The sequence below is a fragment of the Clinocottus analis genome, unplaced genomic scaffold (genome assembly GCF_023055335.1).
Source record: "Clinocottus analis isolate CAN_PGR_092001 unplaced genomic scaffold, fCliAna1.0.p SCAF_7, whole genome shotgun sequence".
Taxonomy (NCBI): Eukaryota; Metazoa; Chordata; class Actinopteri; order Perciformes; family Cottidae; genus Clinocottus; species Clinocottus analis.
The window spans coordinates 742,501-768,678 of NW_027176229.1; the positions used below are offsets into that span (position 1 = coordinate 742,501).

The window sequence follows — 26,178 nt, forward strand, 5'->3', positions numbered from 1 at the left end:
CTGCTGCGCATCACGGAGCTAATTAGGATATCGGTATAAATAAGGCCGCAGACGGGACAGCTCGGCCTGTCCTGCCGCTGACGTCGGAGAGCTGGATGCATAGAGGTTAAACCCCTCCAAAGAGCTGCGAGCTGCTCCAACATGCACACACTCTGACCCTCCTCGCGGATGGGACTCCTCTCAGACCGGACCTCCGGAGATATCCCGCGGCTTTTACGCTTTAACGCTGAAAGTATTTGGCTTATGAGCGCGGTGAAGGTCCGCGGAGGAGACTGGTGGTTTTTGGTTGTTTTTTTAATGGCATTCGGCCCGACCTAGACAGCCCGCTGCTATACCATTTATGGGACGGTGAAGGTGTCTTTTATTTTGTTTTTATGTTTTTTCCCAATATCCAAAGACTCCTGCGGCTCCAGCGGAGGAAGAGATTTCTTCACCGGGTTGTTTTGGTTTCCGAGGGGGGGAAGGCGAGGTGTTTTTGGGGTGAGTGCAGCGCCAGTGACCTGCTGGAGGACACGCGCGTGTCTCTCAGAGTAATCGCTACAATAACTGTAAAAGCCTACCATTGCCACTTCTTCAAAGTGTGTGTCTGTGTAGTGAGTTTATAGCTGTTATTACACTTTATTGTATTTTATGTTTCTTGTGTGTTTCACCAAGGGATTTATACTTCATTGCCTACATTATATGTAACACCTTAAATATATCATGTTGAGGTGTTTTCAGTTTTGGGTGCAGATAGGGCCACCAATGCACGGAAAACACACTTTAATATTCCGGTAACAATGTTATAATATGCATAAGACTCTTCTAGAAACTTAGTTTTGCATTTGTGTTTGTATTAAATTGCTCCTGTAGGATTATAATTCTGCAGGATTTCTCCAGCAGCAGGTCTATGTCTGTCTGTGACAGCCCGTTTGCATAAATTATAATGTTACAACGCCTCCTTTCTTTAATGGGACACGTTCTGCAATTTGATCCTCGAGTTACGTTCAAGAGCAGAAAAACAAAAACCCCGGACGTGCAGCTCCTTCCGTGTGTAACCGCTCTGACCCGCAGCACCATCTCTCTGGCTGCAGAGCTCGGTCTGTTGTGTGTGTTTGAGGAGGGAAGGGGGGAGGAAGAGGAGGGGGGGTGTATGATGCCACGTGAACAGGCGACAAAAACACACAGTGGATTGATTTCATAACGCTCGCTCGCGCGCGTGCACAAAGCCTTCCCCGTGAGGGAAGCTGCAGTGTGCAATGTTGTGTTTACATGCATCTCATACGGTGAAGCAACATATTTGACAGTATTGCTACACAACGTGGCTGCAGTGTCGATATTGCTTTTTTTTTATGGAAGGCAATACAACAACAACGAAAAGATGAGAGTTCACGAGTTGTTGTTGTCATGAAGCTCACGCGCGTCCACGTCGTCGGGACGGCAAGGGTAGGATGAGGGCAGGCTTTAGACTGGGAGGTAGGAACCAGATTACGGTTTAATCTCGGACTGATTTATGGTTAATGTCATCATTCATGGCCACGATGTGTCCGATGTGGATCTGCCCAATGTCAGGGACGATGCAGCACACACACACACACACACACACACACACACACACACACACACACACACACACACACACACACACACACACACACACACACACACACACACACACACACACACAGTGCAGCAGGAGGAAGAGGATGTAGTGGTGTGGGCGCGATCGGGCTGTTTTTTTCCCCATCGATATAATAAAATAATAATTCCTGCTTTCTTTTGTATGTCAACGTCTAGAGACACGAGGATTGTATTGATCTGTTTCTAAAAATAACTAATGGAGTCGAAGTTGTTTTGGCTCAGATTTCGCTGTGTGGGCGTTTTTCAAGAAAAACTGATCCTGTGATATATTCTTGTAGTGTTTCTATTCTCTCTGTTCAGACTTTCAGCACTCTGGGGTTTCTGCTCCCGCTGGTTGTTGTTGTTGTTGTTGTTGTTGTTGTTGTTGTTGTTGTTGTATTGTTGTTGGGTTTGACAGCCTCTTAGAACATGTCTTGGTCCTTTTCCTTAATGGACTATAAGCCACCATATCGCTTCATCAGTCCGTAATTAAAGATACCATGCAAATGGTCATTTCAGGAAGAAATAATAATTTGTGCCCAAAAAACGTGCAGAAACCAAATGTGAGTTTTTTCTTAAATAAATTCAAAGATGTGTAGGTGAAAAACTGAGTGACAAACAAAAAGTCTTATTGTTCATATCGGAGAAGGACGAGCAATGAAATTCATATTCTCATCTTGTATTTATTTACACATCCGGGTGTCAGTCTGCTCCCTCCTCCTATTGCCGGCGCGTTCAGGCCGCATGGGAAATAAGCTGTTCAACAATATCAAAACAATAACTTTCAGAATTTATATTTTTTTCTGAAACCAAAATATGTGGTTTAATGTGTTGCTTCTGATAAACAATTCTTCACTTTCACACAATTTACAGAGACACGTAATATGTGATGCATTTGAGTTTATGCTTTACAGCATTAAATATTACATCAATGTTTTAGAACATCCAAAAATACCTTTACCTCTATTTGAAACGTCACCGGATGAACTGGCATTAATTTAAACTGAAACTATATATATATTACTTTGTGTGTGTGTGTGTGTGTGTGTGTGTGTGTGTGTGTGTGTATATGTGTGTGTGTGTGTGTGTGTGTGTGTGTGTGTGTGTGTGTGTGTATATATGTGTGTGTGTGTGTGTGTGTGTGTGTGTATATATGTGTGTGTGTGTGTGTGTGTGTGTGTGTGTGTGTGTGTGTGTGTGTGTGTGTGTGTGTATGTATAAACACATGTATATGTATGTATGTGTGTGTATGAAGAACACGTACAAAAAAAATAAACTCTAAATAAAACATTAAATTAATAGACTGCGAAAAAAAGGGAAAATATCTCTGAACCTAGTTTTCATCTTTCCCACTGGAGCCTGAAGGCAGCACAGCCACTCATTGGCCAGCCCTCCCCGTCAATCACTTCTCCATCTCCCTCCCACGTGGTGACGTTCCGTACCAAAGTAACCAGGCCAGTCCATTACGCACACAAAAGACACAACAAAAGCCCGTGTAGGGGAAAAAATGAAATCCGTCAGCACCCAAAGGACACAACAATAAGTTCCCGTGTGGCAGCGCCACACATGGACCAGAGACTGGGACGACGACAATCACTTCATTTACTTCAAAAAGAAAGCGTCCAACTGCAGAACATCTCTGGTCTTTCTTCAGTTTTCCACCAAGCTGCGGTCGGTTCTGATGGTCCAGGTGGTGAGTACAGCAGCACGGCAATGTTTACCTCACACAAGCAGGTTCTGGTGTCGTGCTGGATTCATCACCGCATCAGGCTCGTGAAGAAAGAAGAAGAAACACAGTACCGCAAAAAAACAACAACAACAATAAAAAGCGACACTGTTGCGCTTGAGCTCACGTCGTGGCTCTTTATTGGGGATAAACACATCGTGGGGGAGGAGGGGGAGGCTGCAGAAGCCTGTCGCGTCAAGAGGAACTTGTTTAGAATATAAATATGATGCTGCGGGTGCGTGTTGTGTTAAATGTGTCGTTTTTGAGGGGTTGGATTCAGTGTCGAGTGCGGCGAGTCTTTTGTCTGGAGACTTCTTCCTGTTAGTGGTCACCAGAGACGCACACTGAGCTGCTGCCTCTTTGTTTTCACTTCGGCCAGTTTGACTATCAGCTGTGTTACCTGTCGACTCGACTCCCAGCTCCCTCCTTTTTGTTTGTAAAATGTCCTTTTGGTTTATTCTTCAAAACAGCGTCGTTTAAATAAAATGAAAAAAATGTCAGCTGTTGCCATGTGGCGAGGAAGGCTGAAACAAAAGAACCACAAATTAACGAGCTCGGAAATACTTCCTTTAGGATTCAAGTCATTGTTGGAAGTATTTTTCAAGAACAAAACATAAAATGGCAAATTTAAAGAAGCACAAAAAGTCAACAGGGAAAAGGCCATGTGCCCTGAAGTGAGCACCTCGGCTCCACAGGGAGCACAGCAAAGAAAGAAACGGCTCGACGCATGCACACTTGTCCTTATCTGGTGTTTCTGAAGGAAAGAAGGAAGATGTGCTGTGTCTGTCATGCTGTCAGTGTGTCTAAATGCAAATAACAGCATGCTATTGTCTCTCTTTCTGTGCGCGCGCATGCGCGCGTGCATGTGTGTGATGCATTGCCAAAGCTGATATCATCACTGACGGTGATGCTGCTAAAGTGTAACACACACACACACACACACACACACACACACACACACACACACACACACACACACACGCTTAATGTGTGTTTGTGTATGTTACACTTCAGCAGCATCACCATCACAAACGCACAAGCACACATAAAGCATGTGTGTTGTCACACACATAAAGCGTGTTTGTGTGTGTGTGTGTGTGTGTGTGTGTGTGTGTGTTTACTTTCCCCTGTCCACGTGCAGCCGAGGTTAAACTGGGCTAATTCAGAAAGGGGATTTTGTTCTTTTTCATGCTGGGATTATTCCTCAGGCGCCTGCAGATTATACAATTATATATGTACAGTATGGAAATGTGGCTCGTCTGAGGGCTCCCAGGTCAGGCTGCCACCTCCTTTTCTTTTTCTGTGTGTGTGTGTGTGTGTGTGTGTGTGTGTGTGTGCGTGTGTGTGTGTGTGTGTGTGTGTGTACCACGCTTTACTTCAGGTCACGGCGGCTTCCTGTCGAGTTGCGGAAGCTCCTTTTGTTTTTCTCGTCTGGCTTCTGTCTCGGCGCTGCTGCTCTTCCTGTTGCACCACATTGAGCTCAACTGGAAAACTTCTGGAGCTTGTTGTCATTGTGTTTTTTTGTTCCTCTGTGGGACGCAGCACGTTATTGATTTAGTTGTTGTTATGTTGAACAAGGTGAAACCTTTGTTGTGCTGTGCTGGTGGTTGCTGCAGAACAGAATATGTTTTAAACACAAAGATGGATTCTTTTAAGGACAAGAGTTAGTTTTTTTTCCCCTAATTGCAACACTTTGATTATTCGTCGTCTGTCCTTTGTTGGAAGAAGTATCAGGTAACACAATATGATGGACTGTGACTAAGTAAATTCACTCAAGTACTGTACTTTGAGGTACTTACACCATTTGGGTATTTCCATGTTATGCCACTTTCTTACTTATATACTTCATCCCGAGGCAGTTATTGAACTTTGTACCTTGACAGCTTTTGTTAATTTAAACTATCCATACACAACATAGACACAAATAACAATGTTGTATAATTGGCAGTATATAAATTAATAATGCAGCACAGGGTTTAATTCAATAGCATAATTTGCACTTTTAAAAGTACTAACTGTTCAGCCGAAAGGACTCTGCAGGTGTTAATATCTTGATATTATATTAGCTGATCATAAGTAACTGATGCATAACTATCATTTTAATGTTGCAGCTCAGTAGAAGATCATTTGAACTATTGGCTACTTTGACACAGTTTAGCTTTTGATAAACGGCGTCCCTTGTGGCCGGACGCTGCAATAACAACACAAGGGTAAATGCTTAAATGTTAGTACAACAACAGCGCCTGTAGGCGTCATAACGTCAGCAAACTGACACATTAATGTTAATTAGTTGCGCAGCAATATATCTAAAGCTCACATTAAGCTGCCTTAAGCTAATTGTCGTACCAGAGTGTTTTTGTTTTTGTTTTCTTTTTCTTTTTAGTGTTGACATATGTATAGGATGATAGGAAACAGTTTGCTAACATTTAACATAATAATGACTCAACGCCAATATGTCAGTTTTTTGTGTTTTAAAGCTTGCTCTGTTGACACCCATGGCCCCCAAAAAAATCCATTAACATAGCTTTTAAAAAGTATAAAACATTTTGTACGGGCTAACGCAAGATAAAGTGACCAGATGATAATACTACACACAGGAAATACAAAGCTAGTAATAAAAAAGATGCATATATATAATAAAAAGACTATAACAAATCAACAAAAGAGAGTAAACCATATTAAGAAATGTGTTTATAATACAACTTAAACTTTTGCTCAATGTCCTGTAGAACTGTGACTGGAGATAAATGTGCTTCAATCTGCTCAGATCAAAAACAATAAACTCAAGCAAAGATTATGACACAAAGTGTTTCACATAGAAATGAAAAGAACAACACAAGAAACAACACAACCGAGTAATAAACTGTAGAAAAATATACTAACTAACTACCCGAAAGCTTCTCTGAAGAAACCTGTGAGACCTCAAACCTCAATGTCCACTTAAAGACACCAAACATCCTTCATCTCACAGTTTACAGGAACAACACTTTAGCTGTGAGACGCTGTGAACCACACACACAAACCAAACTATTAATAATGATAAAACGCTAGACAAGATAAAGAGTCATAAAAGGCAGCATGGTAAAGAAACGGAAGGAGATAAAAGAAACTATCTGAATAGAAGTAGGTCAAATAAAACCAAAACTGGTCTGTTTGAAGAACTTTAAAGTTGAAGCTGTTTTATTTAAGAGTGAGGAACAGACGTCCTTATTGTCTTTATCATTAAAACATTAAAACCTAATAACCGCCTGAGGCTGCAGGCGAAAAAGGGATTTTCAAAAAACATGTGGTGTCGGTGTGAGCATGAATGTCACATTAGATCAGCTGGAATGCAAAGTCTAGACGGCCGTGGAGCACAAAAGGAGGCGCAGCAGGTTTTCATTCCTGTGACTCCGTCACGTTGTCGTTCACCTCCAGAGACGTGGAGTTTTCTTTCCATTGTGTCTTCACTGCATTGTCTCATCGTCTCGTCTGTCGTGCAGGTGATCTGAACCGGTGTGCGTTTAGTTTCTGTGCAGCTGAATCTCCTGCAGGCGGCAGATGAATTCATCTCAGCCATGAAAGCGTGACACTGTCCTATGTGTGCTCGTCGTGGTTGTTTTTATTTTGTAAACAATATGCATACATACTATCTTTGGAGTTCACGACAACTTGAACGTTTTCTGTCTATTGGTGTTGATACTGTATGTTGTAAACATCCGTTAATCTGACCTCTTGGTTCAGCTGTGACTTACTGACCTGACTGTAGTCGGATGCACACAGTTTTCCACAAATGGAGGGTTATAGCCAAGATTTCAGAAGCGCTAGCACCATATTTTGCGGTTTGGGTCAACTGCTGTTGTTATTGTTTTCTGGCCCCATTTGACTTTGTTGTTAAGTACTATCCAATAATCATAATCAATAAAAATGATAGCCAGAACTACACAAGACCAAAGTAAATACAATAAAATGTGGTTTATAGAGTTAAACTGGTACATGATCATTTGGTACTCTTACCAAAAATAAATTAAAAACACATTTAATTAAAGAAAAAGTTTTTGTTTATTTTGACGGACAGAAGTCATCTACAGTCATAGTTGTTTTCCATCTAATGCAATAACAATTGTGAATGCACATAGTAATAGATACAACAATATGTAGATGGCAATAATTAAAAACACTGGACATTAACTGAAACCATTAAAGCTCATCTGAACACAAACTGTTCTCGCAGTTGAAACCAATAGAAACAGATTTTACTAACATGCAAATAAATAAATAAAAATATTTATATAAATGATATTAGAAGCTTTTAACAATTGTATCCACTGCGCGTATCGGTCCAGTGAGACAGAACAATGAATAATAACTCGGTTTGTGACTAAGTGAAGACGTTGTGAGGCTTTACATGTCATATATTTGACGTGTCATGACATGTATGACATGTGACCGCAATCACGTGATAGATTACTGAAATCACATGATTGCTCAAGCGAACAATCTATATCTATATGGAAACGCAATCAATATACTGAGCTCTAAAAAATAGGAAGTATAGGATGTGTCTCTCAGCACATGTATTTCCTTTTTCTTTCGCCCACTCCTTCAGGTTTGATTTTCTCCCGTGGTGTCTGTGTGGAGCCTGCCACACTCCCACTCCACCACAACGACGGCTTTTGCCTGCATCTTCCAGTGCTTCTTCTGTCAGCAAGTCCAGCAGAGCTGCAACTCCTCCAGAGCCAGCCCGGACACCAGCGAGGAGCCCTGCCCCACTGACATGGTGAAGATGACCAAGTCAAAGACCTTCCAGGCTTACCTGCCGAGCTGCCACCGTACCTACAGCTGCATCCACTGCCGGGCGCACCTGGCCAACCACGACGAGCTCATCTCAAAGGTACGGCCGCTCCAGGTCCTCGCTGTCCTCCCCTCGAGTCACCCTGCAGCCTTTTCACATGACGGCCAATTGACCCCACGTTAAGTCCCGCCCTCTAGACCGTAGACTGTCCACTCCGACCGGCGTCCCGCAGCTACCCGTCTCTGCATCATACACACTCATCGGTTCAGATATTCTTCATTTTCCGGCTGGTTTAGTGGATTTGGAGCTCGTCGTGGTTGAACATGGCGTAATAGTGAGACTCGTTGCCCAAAGAGGTTTCTAAAACGTAGACCGAACACGTGCTGCTTTTTCTTTTTAATGGTTCTAACAATAAATACTTACCAGTCTTAACAGGAACGGTGTTCCTTAATTTCGTTGTCTTCTGTCTCAATGTCCAGTTGGTTCACTTTAACACTGGGATCTGTAGCTTCTATCTTCATAAACTCTTTTAAGTTTCAGTTTTAAACACTTTATTCATCCTTCAAGCGCATCTTGTGGAACCTTTCATCTGCTTCTCTTGTTTGAAAAAAAATAAAAGACATAATATTTATTCAAGGGGTGCAGTTAGTGACAGTGTGGGCTCCGTGGTTACGCAGCTCTTTGACAGCGATGCGACGATTGCTGCAATCTTTTGTGTGAAATTCACATCAATGACCAACATAAACTCACGAGATCCAACTGGACAACTACGTCTTCAGAATAAAATCTTTGAACTTATTGTCCAGTTAGCGACCGAGCTACCTAGCTCGCTAACTGATGATTACCGCAATAGTTGTGACTGGCGCAGTTAGTCTCGCTCTTAATTCACAGCGATCCCAACTGGCTGTTAACACCTGCACAGAGATTCACCACAAGTCTTGTTTCAGCTCAGTTTTTGGTCTCCACCAACTCCATGATCACAGAATCTGGATCTTAAGCCGCTAAATGCTCCACTATGCTCACCGGCTAGCCGCCAACGTTGTGTCTTTGTGTTTTTGGGGCGGATTGGGTAGCGAACAGGATTTAAATGTGCAGTAAAACCAAAAGAATAAGATAAAAAAAATAAATCCTTTATGAGTTTTGTCAGGTTAGTCCAAGACTTTACTGTTCTCAACATTTTTATGGTCAACTATCCAGTTTTTCGTTATTCAAACTGATAAATCTGCAGACTCGTCTGGATATTCGAGCAGTCGCTGTCTGGGTCTCTTTCATCCTCTTCTGGGTGAGATTATGAGCCACAATGATACAGTTTATCAGGCTCTTTATAATATTTTGGAAATGAATAAGTCTTTGCTCGGCTGAACTGGGATTTCTCTGCAGTGATTTAGTATGGTCCTCTAATATTAGTTGTGGCAAATATCACTTGATCGCTGGGTTTGGCTGCAAAGTCATTTTATTTGACGCTCTCCTCCTTATTGCATCTCCGCAGCTCGTGTACCTGTCTGCTCGCTCTTAGGTCTGTATTTAATTCCTGCCGATAAATTCTCCGAGGCTTCGCTGACTGCAGTCGCTGCCTGTGGTGGTGGTGTTATTACTGGACTCAGTGACTGTGGTCAGCCTCTTAAAGTGTTCAAGCTGTGGCTATTTTTGTTTCTGTTGCAGTTTTTTTGTAAAAAAATAAAAAAAAAAGGTCAAAGGGAAAGCTGCGGCTGCTGTGGCTCACTGAGACCTCAGAGGATTACTTTCTTAATACGAGATGATAAATCCAGACACTCAGGCTTCAGATTTGCCCCACTGCCCACAGGTCTTCTATATACTGCACTGTTGTTGTTGTTGTTTTCATTTGTTCAAATTGTGTCCTTCTCATCTCAAGACTGCAGAAATTCGAGCTCTTGTGGGGTCATCAACACCGAGATTAATGATAATTGCTTTATAAACTTATTATCTGTTTCCGTCTATAAAATATCGACAGATGCTTGTTGCAGGTTCTCAGAGTCCAATTTGTAATCTTCCAATTACCCAAAACCCAAATATCTGGCAATAAAAGCTTCTGTTTCTTGTAGACAAAACATTTCAGGAGAAAGCACCAAAAGGTGAGCTGGTCTGAACGTGTTTTAGCTTCAATCTGTTTTGTTCCAAAAGAAGAAATAAGAAAAATGCCATTATCCAATGAGCGCTTGAGCAACACTTCAACGGTGACTTTGGGACAACGTATCTCGGTACACTTTGCTGTTTTAGGGATTTTGTGCTTTTTTATATTTCAGATATTAACTTGAAACCTTTGTTAAACTAATGAAAACGTAAGTTGAGAATACATTAAGTTATACGATCTTTCTGATTACCGTAAAAGTCAGCTAACAAGCTGCTGCTACCTTTGGTAGCTCCCCACTGTTGCCAGTTAGCGCTGCTGCTATTTCTCCGCTAGCTCCCGCTAGTTCCCCGACAACCACCAAAGGTAGCGCAACCAGCCCCGACTTGTGACCCGACTTTTACGGTAACGTTTTAATTGAGTTGTTTTTCTACATATCCATCGAAGCTGCGGCCACATCAGCATTTTGTGTTGACGCTGAGAAGGTTTAATGGATTTGAAGGAGTCTTTTCTATCATAAAATCTTAACTTTCCAAATATAATCTGCTTGGAAGCTTTCGTCCAACTTTGAACTGCCACGTAGATGTTTGCACAGTGAGATCGCTTCAAGTCCATTACAGAGTAAAGTTAATAAAACCTCAGATTAAAAACACAACATCTACGCTCGCAGGCGGTTGATTTGGACCCTGGACAGTCCCACAGAATATGTGAAGGATCTTTTATCGTCACACACTTCCTGCAGTCTCGTATGAAGCTGCTGTGGAGTTGTTATTGAACGTCGACGTCACCAGTTTGGGCCTGAAAAACTCTTCTTTTTTTAAACATCCAGTAAAATTCCTCCATCATGAAATGACTGTTGCACATCCCTGAATCCTCCCACGTTCTACCCTCCATATTTATAAATCTTAGCAGAGGAGAAAAAAAAAGGTAATTTCACAGTCCGATCATGCTCTGGGATGCCGAAGATTCGGCCCATTTACCCAAAATGAAATCGGCCTGCCGGGTCTGGTCATTTATCCGCCCACGGCTGAGACTCACACCATCAGGTTTCTAATGATGCGAGGCATAAACAGTATGTATTTATCACAAGGATGTCTGGGTATTGAAGTCCGCATCGTCCAAACAGTCGCTGACATTTGCAGCCACAAACATGCAACTGGCTGCTTTGGCGCTGACGGTCGATCGACTGCCAGAGAGCGATGGAGTGCGATGTGAAGTTCATAAACTATCGGATGAGCCGGAGCTGCAGCGACTTAAGCGGTGACCTTTTTACATGTTGAAAGAAGATGGTGACTCCCCGTGCATTGCACTCTCACCGCGCACTAAGCCGATTATTCAAATGGAAAAAGATGATCAATCTGCACACCTTCGCCGTCTCCGTGACCTGCAAGCTCGCAGCTCGCCAGGAAGACGAGCAAACGACTCAACGAGCAGACTGCGCTGCTCCTGTCGTCAGCATCACAGGCCTCAAGATGGTCATTTCGGAGCTGTGAAGAGTCGTGTGTCCCACACGTGCGTTCATCGTCCTCGCGTGACGTTTTATTGGCTACGGTGCTGGAGGTGAAATGAAAATCAAGAAAAGTTTAGCAAATGGTTTTCCACGTGAAACACAAGAATAATAATGATGAGACTTCATTTATATGACAAAGTTCACACAAGTAACATGTTTACAGTCCAGAACACACCCTGCAGGATTTCTTTCATGGACTTGCAGTAAAGAAAAACAAGACAAGACGTCATAAGAAATATTTCCTTGATCAATTAAATGAGAAAAACTTATAATTTACCACAACTCTATTTGAACTGCAACAAAGGTCCCAAGGAATTGAACCCGGAACGTCGCTGCTGGTATATGCACGTTACTCACTCGGCTCCAAAGCGCTGTGACGTGCTGTGAGCAGTGAATGTCGCTTTCTAAAAGAAATACTAAGGGAGTGAGATGTTTATGAGCTGAAGCTCCTGTGTAGTCGCTGTGGGAGGGCCTGAATCTGTCAAAGGGGAGTTGTTGTGTTTGTTTTATTGGAGGCACTTTGTCCTCATACCTGACACTGTTGCAGGAATGCTGGAGGACCAGACGCACACAAAGGTGCTTCAAACTGGGAAAAGCCAATAAATGTGATTTATTAGCCGCTTTCCAGGGAGTTCCCCCGAAGTGCTGAAAGCAGTCGGCTGCATGAGGAGCCAGTTTGGTCACTTTACATCAATTAAACTCCTTGATTGAGGTTCATTTGGAAGACATTGCTCTTTAATTGGTTTTCTTTTGTCCCCTGCGGTTTGTCCGGCAGTGACGGACACTAAAGCTGTAGTCTGATGCAAAGCTGTACTTATCTATTAGCTTCAGGTCAGAGAGCGTTGTGTTTGTGTTTGTTTCTGCTTATTTGCCTTCAAATGACCCAAAGCTGCCATTTGAACAGTCAAACAGGAGAAAAAAAGAACAAAAAGTGAACAAACGCATTTTACATGAAATGAATTGACAATGTCGTGCAAAATAAATGCAAAGATGTCGTCAGTCCTTGGAGCCTGAAATAAAGAGTTCCACTGCCGACGCTTAAAAAGTCGTTTCTCACTTCTATGAAATGTAAACTTTCGGGCCTCATCTTTTTATGAGGCAATTGTTTCATCATTTAGTCTCTAAATTGATCAGGAGATGCACCAATATGTGTCACGTGACAAACGTCTCCATGCTTTGAGGCCTTTTGGTGCAAACCTCCACAACCAGTTTGGAGACGGCTCCGGCGGTCGTGAAAGCGGCTCTGCCGTCTTTACCTCAGAACTGAGCAGTAATCTGCCTCATCGGTCTTCCAGGAACTTAAGAGGAATAATAATAAGCCCATTAATTGATAATGAAAACTACGTAATAAAAGCTGCTCGGCATTAAACACTCGGAGACCCCTGCAGTGATCTGTTGACTGTCGGGTTATGTTTCCTTGTTTTTTGGACCAAAGCCACTCGGTCACTCTTGACAAATGACCTAATTAGTGGAAACAATCCACTTTAACTATAAAGTGGATTTAATTAAGGGATCTTGGTTGGACTGTGTCGTTTCTGCAGGAGGTTTGACACAGTCAACATGTTGCTTTGCTGCTTTGATACCTGAACGCTTCATGCTTTTGCATCGGTCTTCAACATCTGATCGGACAAAGCTGTTAAACATATTATATCTCTTAGATGGAGCCGGCATCATTGTGGCTTTAACGACGCATCATGTTGTGCGTTAGTTTGAATGGATCTCTGGAAGAACACGTGATCTGTGGGTGATTTCATGTCGCGTTTGTAACTAGCAAAGTATTATTTTCATGCAAGTAAACATGCAGTTCCCAATGTACAGGTGTATAGTAAGTTTAATATATACAACATATGATGGACACTAGAGATGATACACAAAGAAGTCAGAGAAATACAAAAATACACATCGCAAATATCATGTAAATCTGTCCATTTACTGCATTTATTTCATATCAAAGTCCACTTTCATACTCACACATGGAAAGTAATAAGCCTTATTTGTTTTATTTCCTAAATCGAATCAGATTTTTTAAGCTGTTACATGAAATTAAAAACTTTGCAAAGCTTCCTTTTAAAATTTGTAACTTTTTACAAGCTTTATACAATACTAATGTGAAAATTAATGATTACAAACTAATTGTTATTCAAGAATAGTCAAATTAGTATTCAAGGCCCATGACTCATTCAAATTCTTTGTTTGGTGCGACAGACAGTACAAAACTCCAAGATGTTTCATTCAAAATTATCACTGAGAATATTTGGCACAATTCTTTTCACATTTAGTTTTGTTTGATTAATCGTTTCAGAGTCGTGAAATCTGACTGTGCACCGTCCACACTGTGAAGCACGTTACTATATGAAAGTTGTTACTAATGATATTTCGCCGTATCGATTGTGACCGTACTGCCGGCAGATCTATTAATAAGCTCTCTATTCGCTGCCACACCTCGTTAGCGTCTGTGCGTTCGGGCAGCATCACCGGTCCTCGGCAGCAACCCTTCTAAGCCGATTATGTTACTTAGGAGAAGACGACACCGTAGTTGGGTGTTTTCCACTACGCGCTGCCAAGGGCCACGCGCCCTCTGTCCACGTTTAAGTCTCATCTCATGTGAAATTTGTGAAGTGAAGCTCAGCGTTTCTCATGAACTTTGTGCATGGAGCATTAAAAAAAAGAAAAGGGCACCAGTGACCCGGCCGCACGGTCAACAACAACAACAACAGGAGGTGTTTGAACGGGCTCTGCAGACTCTGGCAGATTTCTCCCCACAGTTGCAATTTGAGTGCTGTAAATCTCCTGAGCCGGGAACAACAATAATATATAAATACAACAACAACCCCAAAACCGAAAAATGTTGCTGTTTCCCCCTCGCAAAGCTTATGCGCAGAGTCGTCGAGGCATGCCAGCCGGCGAGCAAAAGATGCAGATGGAGCAGCCCGAAAGAGAGGATTAACCTGAGCGTACGGGCCAGAAGGAAGGGTGGCAGCCTCAGTCTCCTCCTCCCCTCCGCCACCACACAGAGTATGGCAAGCTTCTGAAAAAGAGAAGTTCTCGTTGTAAAAACTCCCTGACAAGCCTTTTAATTATTGAGGCTGAGCTGCCAGCCCTGATGCACATACTGGGCTTAATGCAAGTTTCATTCAAGTTTTTGGAAAGGCTCAGAAATTGAGTTTGACGACTTTGCCGTCGCCATCTTGGCTTTTTGCAACCAGTGAACGGAAGTTGCCATACTCGGAATGACATGTGCGTCTCTGGTAGACCTGTCAATCACAGTAAGGCCCCGCCCTAAAGCATACTCTGCTTTATAGTCCGTTTGACTCCAAATAAAGCATCGTTTACTAAATAAACATCATGCTGCATCGAAGACTTGAAACTAGAGATTGAGACATAAACTCATGTTTACAATGTTTACTGAGGGAATACATCAAGAGAGAAGTAGAGTCACTTATATAGACTTCTATACAACCAGAGGAGTCGCCCCCTGGTGGTCAGGAGAGAGAATGCAGCTTTAACATATGAAGCATAGACTTCTATACAACCAGAGGAGTCGCCCCCTGGTGGTCAGGAGAGAGAATGCAGCTTTAACACATGAAGCATAGACTTCTATACAACCAAAGGAGTCGCCCCCTGGTGGTCAGGAGAGAGAATGCAGCTTTAACACATGAAGCATAGACTTCTATACAACCAGAGGAGTCGCCCCCTGGTGGTCAGGAGAGAGAATGCAGCTTTAACACATGAAGCATAGACTTCTATACAACCAGAGGAGTCGCCCCCTGGTGGTCAGGAGAGAGAATGCAGCTTTTAAGACACTTCAACTGCACAAAGCTCTGTTAGTGTGACGGCCAACCGAGTAAAACACAACGGCCTTCAACTGAAACCAAGAAGCGTATTGGCACTAAAAACCCGTTGGTCATCCTCAGCCCCCGAGCGCGCTGCATGTATTTGCCATCACTGCCACATTCATATATTATTTTATCAGATGTGGGTTACATCCGTCAGCAGATAGGAGCAGCCGCGCTGATAGCAGTGTGAGAGCGGAGGCCTGCAGCGTGGCCGAGGTCCCGGAGCTGGACGGCGCTGCCCGAATACTGAGGAGCGGGCCGAGTGTTTTATGCAGCAGCTTTTGGCTTCGTCCCACCGATCAGGCTGATGGAAGCCCCTCTAATGGATTGATCCCACTTTTCTTTTCTCGCCATTAACAGACACATTTCCTTTGGGGTTTGAGGGTTTTTTTCCCCTCTTTCTTCCAGCTGGAAGTTTGCCAAGTCTGATGCTCTACATGTGACTGACGTAAGACAGAGCAGTCAATCCGATACCGTTCTCCCTCTCTTGCTTTAATATCATAATTAAACCGAGTGTATTCAAGGTTAGCAAGCTTTTATGAAACTACATATTCAAAAGCTAGCAGATTGAAGTGACACAAGACACTTTGCTTAATATGTTTCTTTCAGCTGTACTCGGCAAGCGATGCTAAATCAAGACGGTGAGCATAGTATTAATCACACAGAATGTACACTTCTTACTTCTTTGCTGCAGAACATAGTGTAAGCTTGTAAACATCCAACATTTAGTCCTAAAAAACTCTGTTTCCCTTTAAATTTAGTTTGAACAGAGCTTTTCTTGGTTTCTGTGGGAGTTGAACCTTCACCTTCCACAGCCGGGCATCTGTTGAACCAGATGGTAAAATCAACCCCGGCAGGTTTGTTAATAGCTTCGAGTTAAGCCAAAATAAAAATCCCAGTTTTTTTTGTGTCAAATGTGTCTAAATCGGATGCAGTTTGCCTGTGTGACCGTTAAGGAACCGGCTCGCTGCAGATGAAGCATTTCAGCCTGTCGGGGGGTCGGATTTGTATTTTGTGCGTTTGGCTAAAAGAAGAGGATTTCTCTGTGCAAGGTATTGTTCCCCTTCAGTCCCGCGTGGTCGAGAGGGATTCAGGGATTTTGGAGATTTGCTTTGTAGAATGAATTTCTTAGGAACAAGCATTTTTAAAAACAAATGAAATTGCAACAGCTTAAGGAAGAAAACGGCTCGGTAACCACACTCCACATTTGCTCATGTTTTATTAAACGGTAAAAAAAAAAAAAAGAGAGAGAACCTGTGGGAGTTCTTCCAGTCTGCGTCTGAGTCTCTCTGCACATGGAAACAAACCTTGCAGGGATCCTGTCTAATAGGATTGTTGTTGGGAGTCTGGAGGGTTTAGTGCAGCCCCTGAAACCTGTCTGGCTTCTGTCTGCCTTTAGGAACTCCACCGAAATGCTCTCCCTTCTCTACTGGACTTTCTAGGACTTTGCAGTTATAGATTTGTTTGAAACGGGTTGTGTGAAAAGCATCCGGGTGTTTCTCCAGGCTCCGGTTATTTACAGTAAAGTAGCAAAACAAAAAATCTTGCAGCAGCTCGGGTCAGCAGACAAAAAAAGAAAACACTGCCAAAGTAAAAATAGACTGTGGGAAACGGTTAAGGGTAGCCAGAGAGACGGGGCCGTCCACTTTTTGTTGCCAGTGGTTGAGTTGATGGCTGAGGCACAGTGGAGCGCAGATATGACACCCAGCGCTTGTCACATGGAGTAACCTCCCCTCCACCCCCACCCGCACCCTCCCCTCCCCGGACTATAAGCGCTGTGGAGAGGGCTTGTTGTTGACTCCACAGGGAGCGACCTAGTTCCCTCTGGCAGCTAAAGGTCACATGTGTTGTGGCTGTGTGGACTGTACGCGAGTGCTGACTTCACTTCGAAATGCAAAACGATGAGCTTCGGAGGATGCGACAGTGAGACATCAGCACCTACAGCGACCGAAAGGGAGGAGGAGGAGGAGGAGGAGAAGAAGAATCCTCTTTTGGATGCGTCTTGGATCAGCTCCAAGCCTCATATTATCTGAAATAAAACGTTCCCAGTTTTGACAAATGTTCAACACCCAGAGGCGGCCGGAAAAAGGTCCCATGAGCCTCGGCGGTGGTCAGCAGAGGAGGCAGCTGGTGCTCCTATTAGGTGGTATTAGCTCAGCGCCCTCAACCGCAGCCACACACTCATCTGCCGCGCTCATTTGCAATGGAAAAAGCAAAGCCGATCGGGGGCCGCTGTCCGAGGATGACGAGGCCGAGGGAGAGGAAGGCTCTGCCGTCGGCGCCCAGTGTGACGGCGTCACCGCTCTGCGTTCACATTAATACACACGGTGGACATCACACGTGGACTCAGTGGCAGGATATTTCTAGAGAGAGGAGTTTAATGTGAACCTCCTGCATTCTTCAGGACCACTCGGGTTGATTTTGTGTTGCTCGGCGGCTCGTCGGCTCGGCGTGGCTTCATGTGCGCGATCGCAGCAGCTTCAGGTTACGTTTTCATTCATTTTATCGACGTGCCACTGACACTGGTAGAACTGTTGAGGTGTTGACGTCCTTGTTTATCGTTTGAAGTAGCAAAGATTTTACAGTGAACTTTTCTTCTCAAATCGTGGGAATCTTCTCAATGACACACGTCTGTCTTTCTTACCAGCAGAATATTTAAGATTCATATTTCTGGATTTCTACTTTTCTTTGTTGGTGCTGTTTATCGGTCTCTGACCTGTTGCCTTTGTTTTAGGAGGGAAGGGACTGAAGGTCTTTTTCTACGCGCCTGTCGGCCTACTCAACATTTATAAAATCATATACGGCAACAAAACGTTATGAATTGGCTTATAAAATGTGAATAAGATGGACGTAACACACCAAGGAACACACAATGCAAAATAAAACAAGGCCAGCATAGTTGATATAATATATAAATAGCATCTCCTGGATGATGCATCTCCAGGCTGCATGGATGAGGAAACATTTTTAAACGTATTCTTTTATGTTTCCGAAACCCTCCTCTAATCAGTTGTGCACTGTCGGTTACCCATAATACCTTTCTTTCTCTGCGTGGATCTGCAGGTGATATTTAGTCTATAATCCAGCCTCATTTGGAAGGAAATGGATTAAACATGTTTGTGGTGTCACACACACACACACACACACACACACACACACACACACACACACACACACACACACACATTAGCGAGAAAGGTGTGTGTGTGTGTGTGTGTGTGTGTGTGTGTGTTCACATAATATCCCCTGAACTGCATCACGGCTGTTCTTTATTGATATTTCTTGTTGTTCAGGCTTTAAAGGGCCGTCTTCTTTCACAGCTGCTGGCCTGTTCTGCAAGTACACAGAGTTTGCAGCACGGCACACCCGAGGCAAGAAATGTGACTCTTGGTAGATTTGTATCTAGATTTGATGTAATCCCATTGATTTTGATGACTAACTCGATTCAACTCTCTCCGCCTGTATATTCTCCGAGCGTGCAAAGCACCAACAGCTTCCTGCATACTCGAAAACAAAGTATGAAATGTACAGCAGTTGTGCTCTGACGTCACAATTAGTAACAAGAAACGGAGGAGTCCAAAAACAACACCTCTCTCGTCATGAATGATAGATGTGCTGCGACTCCAGCGCCTCTGCGAGCCTCGTTTTATCTCTTACCTCCGGCCAAACCGGTGTGTGGGAACCTCGGCGAGGTGGAGGAACACGTTAGGCACAGCAGTCGCTGAGAGAAAAGCACCCAGGGGCGTCAGCGGCTGACATTCTTGTACTCGGCGGTGTGGTGTAGATCTGTATCGGCAACTTACCTTTTTTTTTTCTTCTCTCTTTCTCGTTTCAGTCATTTCAAGGCAGTCAAGGAAGAGCCTATCTGTTTAATTCAGTGTAAGTATGAGACCTACACCTGCAATTCACCTGGTTTCTTCTCTTTCTCCAGAGTCAAACACTTTTGTACATTTGGTCTAAATTCTATGTATCTTTAAAAAAGTCTTCTGGGCCTTTTGTAAATAAAAGAGACACAAGAAGCTCCTTTGTTAGATGGAGTTTTAAAACCACTGGGTGCGTTTGTTTGAGATCAAAACACGAGTTCAAGCCTCCCTCCTTCACCTGCACCTGCTGCTTTCCTTTTACACTTTTCCTACTTTTGGTTTTCGGTGCAGCTGTTGCTGCCATGATGACTGCACACGTATGTTAAAATTGTGTTTTAACACGCATGCACAAAATTGAGAACAATGCACAGGCAGGTAAAGCCACAAGCACCTTTACTAGCCCCCTCCCCCCAAAAAAGAGAGAAAAACGAGGGGTTGACAAAGGTAACGTTCACATCCACCACCACAGAAATGATTCCCAGTAGTCATATTCGATTATCCGTTGCAACAAACACATTAAACTTAATTGGATTCACTCGGCAGACGCTTTTGTTCAACTTCCCTAATTCCAAACAGGCTTGTGGGGAAAAATAAATAAATCAAAGATGCACTTTAAATATTAATACCCTCTTTGGAAAGAAGCGATGCATCCCATCGGGGTGCGTCTTTGTCCACCTGTGGGACATTTTATCATGCACCACTGCCACCAACGTTGTGACGGACATTTTACATCAGCTTTAACAACACAAACGCCACCTCGACACGCTTAAAATGCACCACCTCTCTCAGGTGGAGTTAGTTGAGGTATCAAAAAACAATGTTTGATACCATCATTTTTGGTCAAATGCTCATAGATGTGCACCACATTGCCACAGATTTACACAGGAAGTCAAAACCAGTCTGATTCTAGTCTCTGCCAGCTGCACCAAATGAGGGTTTTAATGTGAATCAGGTCCTGACTCCATGTTGATGTTGCCATTGAAGTGCTTTTAAAGCTAGAACGGTGCACTAGAGTACCGACGTGAATCACACTTGAGGACAAGCAGCGATGCACGCAGCCAATTGTCTGAAAGTTGTTGTACAGTTGTTGATGCAGTCTTTCTAAAACAAAATGAAACTCACTAAACGGTTCCAGTATAGCAGCGAGGTACTCAGCAGTGTGTGTGCGAGCACCTCCGTTTTGCTGTTAACACACCGCCAGCACACAGTCAGTGATCAGGACAAAACAGGAAATAGAATATTTTTTGGAGAAAGTATGACCACAACTGCGAGAGATCTTTGAGCGTGCGTCCATTACTGGCCACCGGAAAATATTGTTTGCCGCCGGAGAATGCGACACTGGCCGTGGACAGACACGTATGTGCACAGTCACTCACACACGACAATGGTTATAAGTAACCTAGACATCTAAAAACACACTGGTATCAGTCGATGCATGCCGGAGCTGCTGGTTAACATCCATCTTCTTAAAACACTTAAACCGCTTTTTAGCGGTTTATTTCCCGCTTTGTTGCAATGTTTATGCTGCTTTGTGGGTAAAAAGACATCAAGTCCATAAAAAAAACCAGATGCATTTGGTGGGAAAATAAACATTTTGTAGTCGTCTACGTGTCGCTTGGTTGATTGTTTATTTGCCTGTGGCATTTCCTTTAATTAAAAGCAAATCAGCAACACTGTTTACTTGATGGGAGTGGTTTAATGTTGATGGAAAAAACTATAGATGTCTTTATTTACTTTTTAGTTCTGTACTTCAGTGCAGTGTTTACCTATTGAGTCGTATTTCCATTTTGGAGTCGTTTTTAATTTCCTCCAATAAACGCACCTTAAGATGTAAAAGATGAGAAACTCAGAAAATATCTTCATCAGGTCATTTGTTTTTTATCTTGATGTCAATGTATTTTATGACATTTGCAATTTAACTGTCCTCAGTGCAAGAAAAATCTCATGTAATCTACTTCCATTCATAACAAATGAATACATTAACATGTCCGCTTTGATGTGGACACTTTGAGTACTACTTTAAAATGAAAGACATGAGCTCTTCGTCTTCTTCTGACCTCCGTGACCTTTCCTCCTCTCCCTGTCTCCCCTGCAGGGTGAATGTCGGCTGCGGGCCAGCCGAGGAGCGGGTTCTCCTCACGGGTTTACACGCTGTGGCTGATATCTACTGTGAAAACTGTAAAACCACGCTGGGCTGGAAATATGTAAGTCCCCTTTTTAAACCCTCACCCCGGCTCCAAACGTTTGTGTTGACGCACGGCGTAACGCCCGCGGCTGTTGTGCAACTGTGTGGTTTCTGGGCTCGCGAGACAAACCGTGCTCTCGCGGTGTCACAGGAACACGGTCGCTCTCATTGAAGCATTGCTTCTTAAAGCCGTGGTGACAGTTTCTTTTATCTCGGGGTTGTGTTTAGGCTTCAGAGATCGAGGACTCTTCGGTCTCCTAGCGCGCAAGATAATTACAGTGCCGAAAGGTCGTCTGCAGACAGACGGGTACCTCTGAGAGTCCGCGGTGATTAAATGTCAGGCCGTTTTGAAGAGGTATGTCCCGGTGATGGTGGACTATAGAAGAGTGTAAAATAACTGAACAGAGTACAAGACATGGACTCTCTTACGGTGACAAAGAAACTAAACAATAAGAGAGTCTCACAAAATCCCCACAAGCAAAGCAAAGTGGAGCTGGTTTACAAGGCAAAGCAGGCGGAGCGAATAATCACAGACCGACATCGACATCCTGACGCTCCTGGAGCTCAGCGGGACGCCGGGAAGTACGGAGCGCTTTATGAGACGTGTGACAGGAAGAGTTGGTCATCGCAGGAGAGATTCAGTTTTCTGGAAACTTCCTGCTCTTCTCAGATAATATCGAAAGGACAGATGAAGAGTTGTGTGCATGTTTATTAGACTCACAACGAACGTCACCGCGGAGTTATTTACATCCTGTGTGATGATGTGAATCATGGTGATCATTCACATAAAAGCAGCTTTAACACTTTGTGCGTTACTTTGTGCGTTACTTGGTACGTTACTTTGTGCGTTACTTTGTGCGTTACTTTGTGCGTTACTTTGTGCGTTACTTTGTGCGTTACTTTGTGCGTTACTTTGTGCGTTACTTTGTACGTTACTTTGTGCGTTACTTTGTACGTTACTTTGTACGTTAAATTGTGCGTTACTTTGTGCGTTACTTTGTGCGTTACTTTGTGCGTTACTTTGTGCGTTACTTTGTACGTTACTTTGTGCGTTACTTTGTGCGTTACTTTGTGCGTTACTTTGTGCGTTACTTTGTGCGTTACTTTGTGCGTTACTTTGTGCGTTAAATTGTGCATTACTTTGTGCGTTACTTTGTGCGTTACTTTGTGCGTTACTTTGACATTAATTTGTGCGTTACTTTGTACGTTGCTTTGACGTTACTTTGTACGTTACTTTGTACGTTACTTTGTGCGTTACTTTGACATTAATTTGTGCGTTACTTTGTACGTTGCTTTGACGTTACTTTGTACGTTACTTTGTACGTTACTTTGTGCGTTACTTTGTGCGTTACTTTGTGCGTTACTTTGTGCGTTACTTTGTACGTTACTTTGTACGTTACTTTGTACGTTACTTTGTACCTTACTTTGTACCTTACTTTGTACCTTACTTATACGTTGCTTTGTACGTTACTTTGTACGTTACTTTGTACGTTTCTTTGTACGTTTCTTTGTACGTTACTTTGTACGTTACTTTGTACGTTACTTTGTACGTTACTTTGTACGTTTCTTTGTACGTTACTTTGTACGTTTCTTTGTACGTTTCTTTGTACGTTTCTTTGTACGTTACTTTGTACGTTCTAAGTTACTTTATACGATGCTTTGTACGTTTCTTTGTACATTGCGTTTCATGTTGCGTTGTTTTGTACATTCCACCTCAGCTTGTAACTGTTATTTAATTTTTTTACAGGAACACGCGTTTGAAAGCAGTCAAAAGTACAAGGAGGGAAAGTTCATCATCGAGCTGGCTCACATGATCAAGGACAACGGATGGGAGTGACGCTCCTCTTTTCCTTTTCTGACCTTGGAATGCTCTTCATTGAACTGCGTGGAGCGACGACCATTAACCCACACTCCGCCCTCAACTCCACCGACCTCCACCCTCTCGCCTCCTTTACGTGCACACCCGGCCATCGTGGAACCCAACGGAAAAATACGACACTGAAGAAATAAAACGACGACGAGGAAGCGGAGCAACTGTTGAAAATTCACGTCACAGGAGTCCTGTCGTTACTGTAGAGATTGTGAGTTCTCCTTCGCAGCGCCGGAGCTTTTTGGGTTTGACCCCTGCTCACTCTCACCCCCCTCACCCCCCTCACCCCCCACCCAAACCCCCCACCCACACCCCCACCGAACCACGCTAGCAAGTGATTGTGGTGACACGGCGGCCACTATGCGAAACGGAGAGCGACTTCACCGATGGGGACATGTCTTTCTTTATTTCGCCCACCCAGCGAGACGGATGATGGATCATTTTTTTATGCTATTTGCTTTAGTTGTAACTTCTGGGTTCGGTAAGGTTTTGTTTTGATGGCAAATGGATGTTACTGGTTAGCATTTTATTTCCCTGTCAAGTCTGTTTTGTTTTGTTCTTCTTCTTCTCCTCGTCGTTGTTGTTGTATCTCTGCCGATAGCTGAGCATGCTTTTCTTTGCTAACGTCCAAATGAGCAATCAGGGACGAGTGAGGAGCGGACGGGAGAGGGAGTTTATTGTGGTTACAAATATGTAGCAGCGTTATGCTTTTTAAAAACAAAAATTGAAAAAGTGGCAAAGGATAGGATTGCAGTATTGTAGGATTGTTTTTTTTCTTGTGACTTTTCTTAATTTCCCCCCTTCCGGTACCTTTTCAGCACCCAAAAAGCATCGAAAGCAGCACCTCCTATTTGTTGGACATGAATGGATATGTATATACAAAAATATATAATATAATTATAATAGAAATATACTTGTAGTGTCTGGCTAAGTGCGATTGTGGCTGGTCCCATTTTGCAGCAAGTGAAAAAGACCTGAAAAAGAGTAGAAGTAGTTTCTAGACTGGGGAACCTGACGTCAGTGGCCACGTGTCATAAAGCATAAAGGCAGACTGTATTATTCCATTGTCTAGTGATGAAACAAGAGACACAACTACATCTATATATATCCACACACACACACACACACAAATACTATGATTGCATATTCATAAATACTATGAACATGTTCGTAGTATTGGAACATGGATTCTGAATATACATTTGCTGTCATGCACATATGTGTGTATGCATATGACTGTGTGTGTCTGTGTGTGGTCACGCATTACACAGTGACTATACTTGAACGATGCTACTTCGTTTGCACTTTGCAGAGGCCTTTGGTTCATCTCAGTTTAGAGGCAAAAAGTTTGTTCGCGCTTGTCTGTTTTTTTTTTAATACATATATTTTTTAAATGGCCTTTTCACAGACGAACGACAGATTGTTGGAGACGGAAAGAAAGTTTGACCGGCACGGTTCGAGGGTTTCTACGTCGTTTCCCGTTAAGCCCGTAGTTAAATTCTTCAAAAATATTTTGGTTTTAATTCAAATTACATCAACAACTTCTGCTTTTCCTTTCGGTTTTTGCTCGACAAAAGTGGAGATGATTCTTTGCTGCTACCGTAGAAACCCCACCATTTCCTCCCCGCTCCCGTAGGTCTTTTGCACTTTATATGCTTGTCTCTCTCTCTTGCTCTCTCTCTCTCTTAGAGCGTATGAATCGTCTCTTTGTGATTTGCCTCTAAGCCGTATGAATCTTGTGCCTCTTCAAAAACATGAACAGCCTCCCCTCTTATTTTCTGTTGTGCAGGGCATAACTCCGTAAAAAAACACCTTTGTGTGAACCAATGTGTCTTCCCCCCCACACACACAAACACTCCTCTTTCTGGTTCAAATTGGCCCTCAAAAATATTGTTCTTTACCTAAATCCTCAGAGCTCTTCCCTTTGTCGTTTATTTTATTTATTTTTGGGACAACAGAGACTCGGTATACATACACGCTTATATTTTCTATGTTAAGATTTAGAGGTGCAAAAGAAAACAGATGGATATTCAGTTTATTATTTCTCAGCGTAAAGCATAAGGTTTGGAACATGGAAAGCTTGAATGAAAGAGGAAAAAAAAAGATGGAGGAGGTGGGGCAATGTGGGATTGGAGAGATTTAAAAATGAGCAGTGATTGATTACTTTGCCGGCGAGGTCAGTCAGATCACACGACCTTTTATCCTAAAAACGATGACAATGCAAACCCTTGATAGTTAGCAGTGATACCTACTTGAAAATATAAAGACATAAACAGCTGAGATATTGGCCCATGTTACAGTTTTTGTACATAAAGTAACATATTTAAGGTTTTATACGTATTTCTACTGGGTTAGTTCTTTTACTTCCCTGACTTGAAGCACTTTTGTTCACTGTACCTCTGGCTGTGTGTGCGTGTGTGCGTGTGTGTGTGTGTGTGTGTGTGTGTGTGTGTGTGTGTGTGTGCATGTATTAGCCCACATGTACGCTTGCACACAAAAGTGAATGTTTAGTTTCTTTTCCTCAGACAGTTTATTTTCTCTTTCCTCTCTTTTTTGGGGGTTTGGAAGTGTTTTTATTTGTCCTGTTGTTTTGTTTTTTTCTTTCACAGCTGTTTGGTTTCTCTCCCGGTGATCTGTGAGGTCGAGAGCCAGGTTAGTTTGTTTGGAAGTGATTTCCCCATATTTAGTTTGATCTTTCTGTTGGCTTGTTTATTAGCTTGTTGGTG

The 26,178-nt window shown here is 43.0% G+C and overlaps 1 protein-coding gene across 3 annotated transcripts in view; it reads left to right on the forward strand.

The window, feature by feature from the left end:
• The window catches only part of LOC137805189 (protein yippee-like 1), a 26,323-nt gene extending 145 nt beyond the window's left edge, over nt 1–26,178 (forward strand). The window contains exons 1-5 of one of the 3 annotated variants that reach the window (XM_068604992.1): nt 1–480; nt 7,914–8,198; nt 19,370–19,413; nt 21,493–21,601; nt 23,330–26,178. The exon at nt 1–480 is cut by the window's left edge and continues 145 nt beyond it. In XM_068604992.1, the coding sequence (XP_068461093.1) occupies nt 8,082–8,198; nt 19,370–19,413; nt 21,493–21,601; nt 23,330–23,419 (360 nt within the window). In that variant the 5' untranslated portion in view covers nt 1–480; nt 7,914–8,081 and the 3' untranslated portion in view covers nt 23,420–26,178. Of the gene's footprint in view, nt 481–2,771; nt 3,293–4,727; nt 8,199–19,369; nt 19,414–21,492; nt 21,602–23,329 lie in introns of those variants that run through there. The other 2 variants (XM_068604993.1, XM_068604994.1) reach the window with 2 other exon arrangements.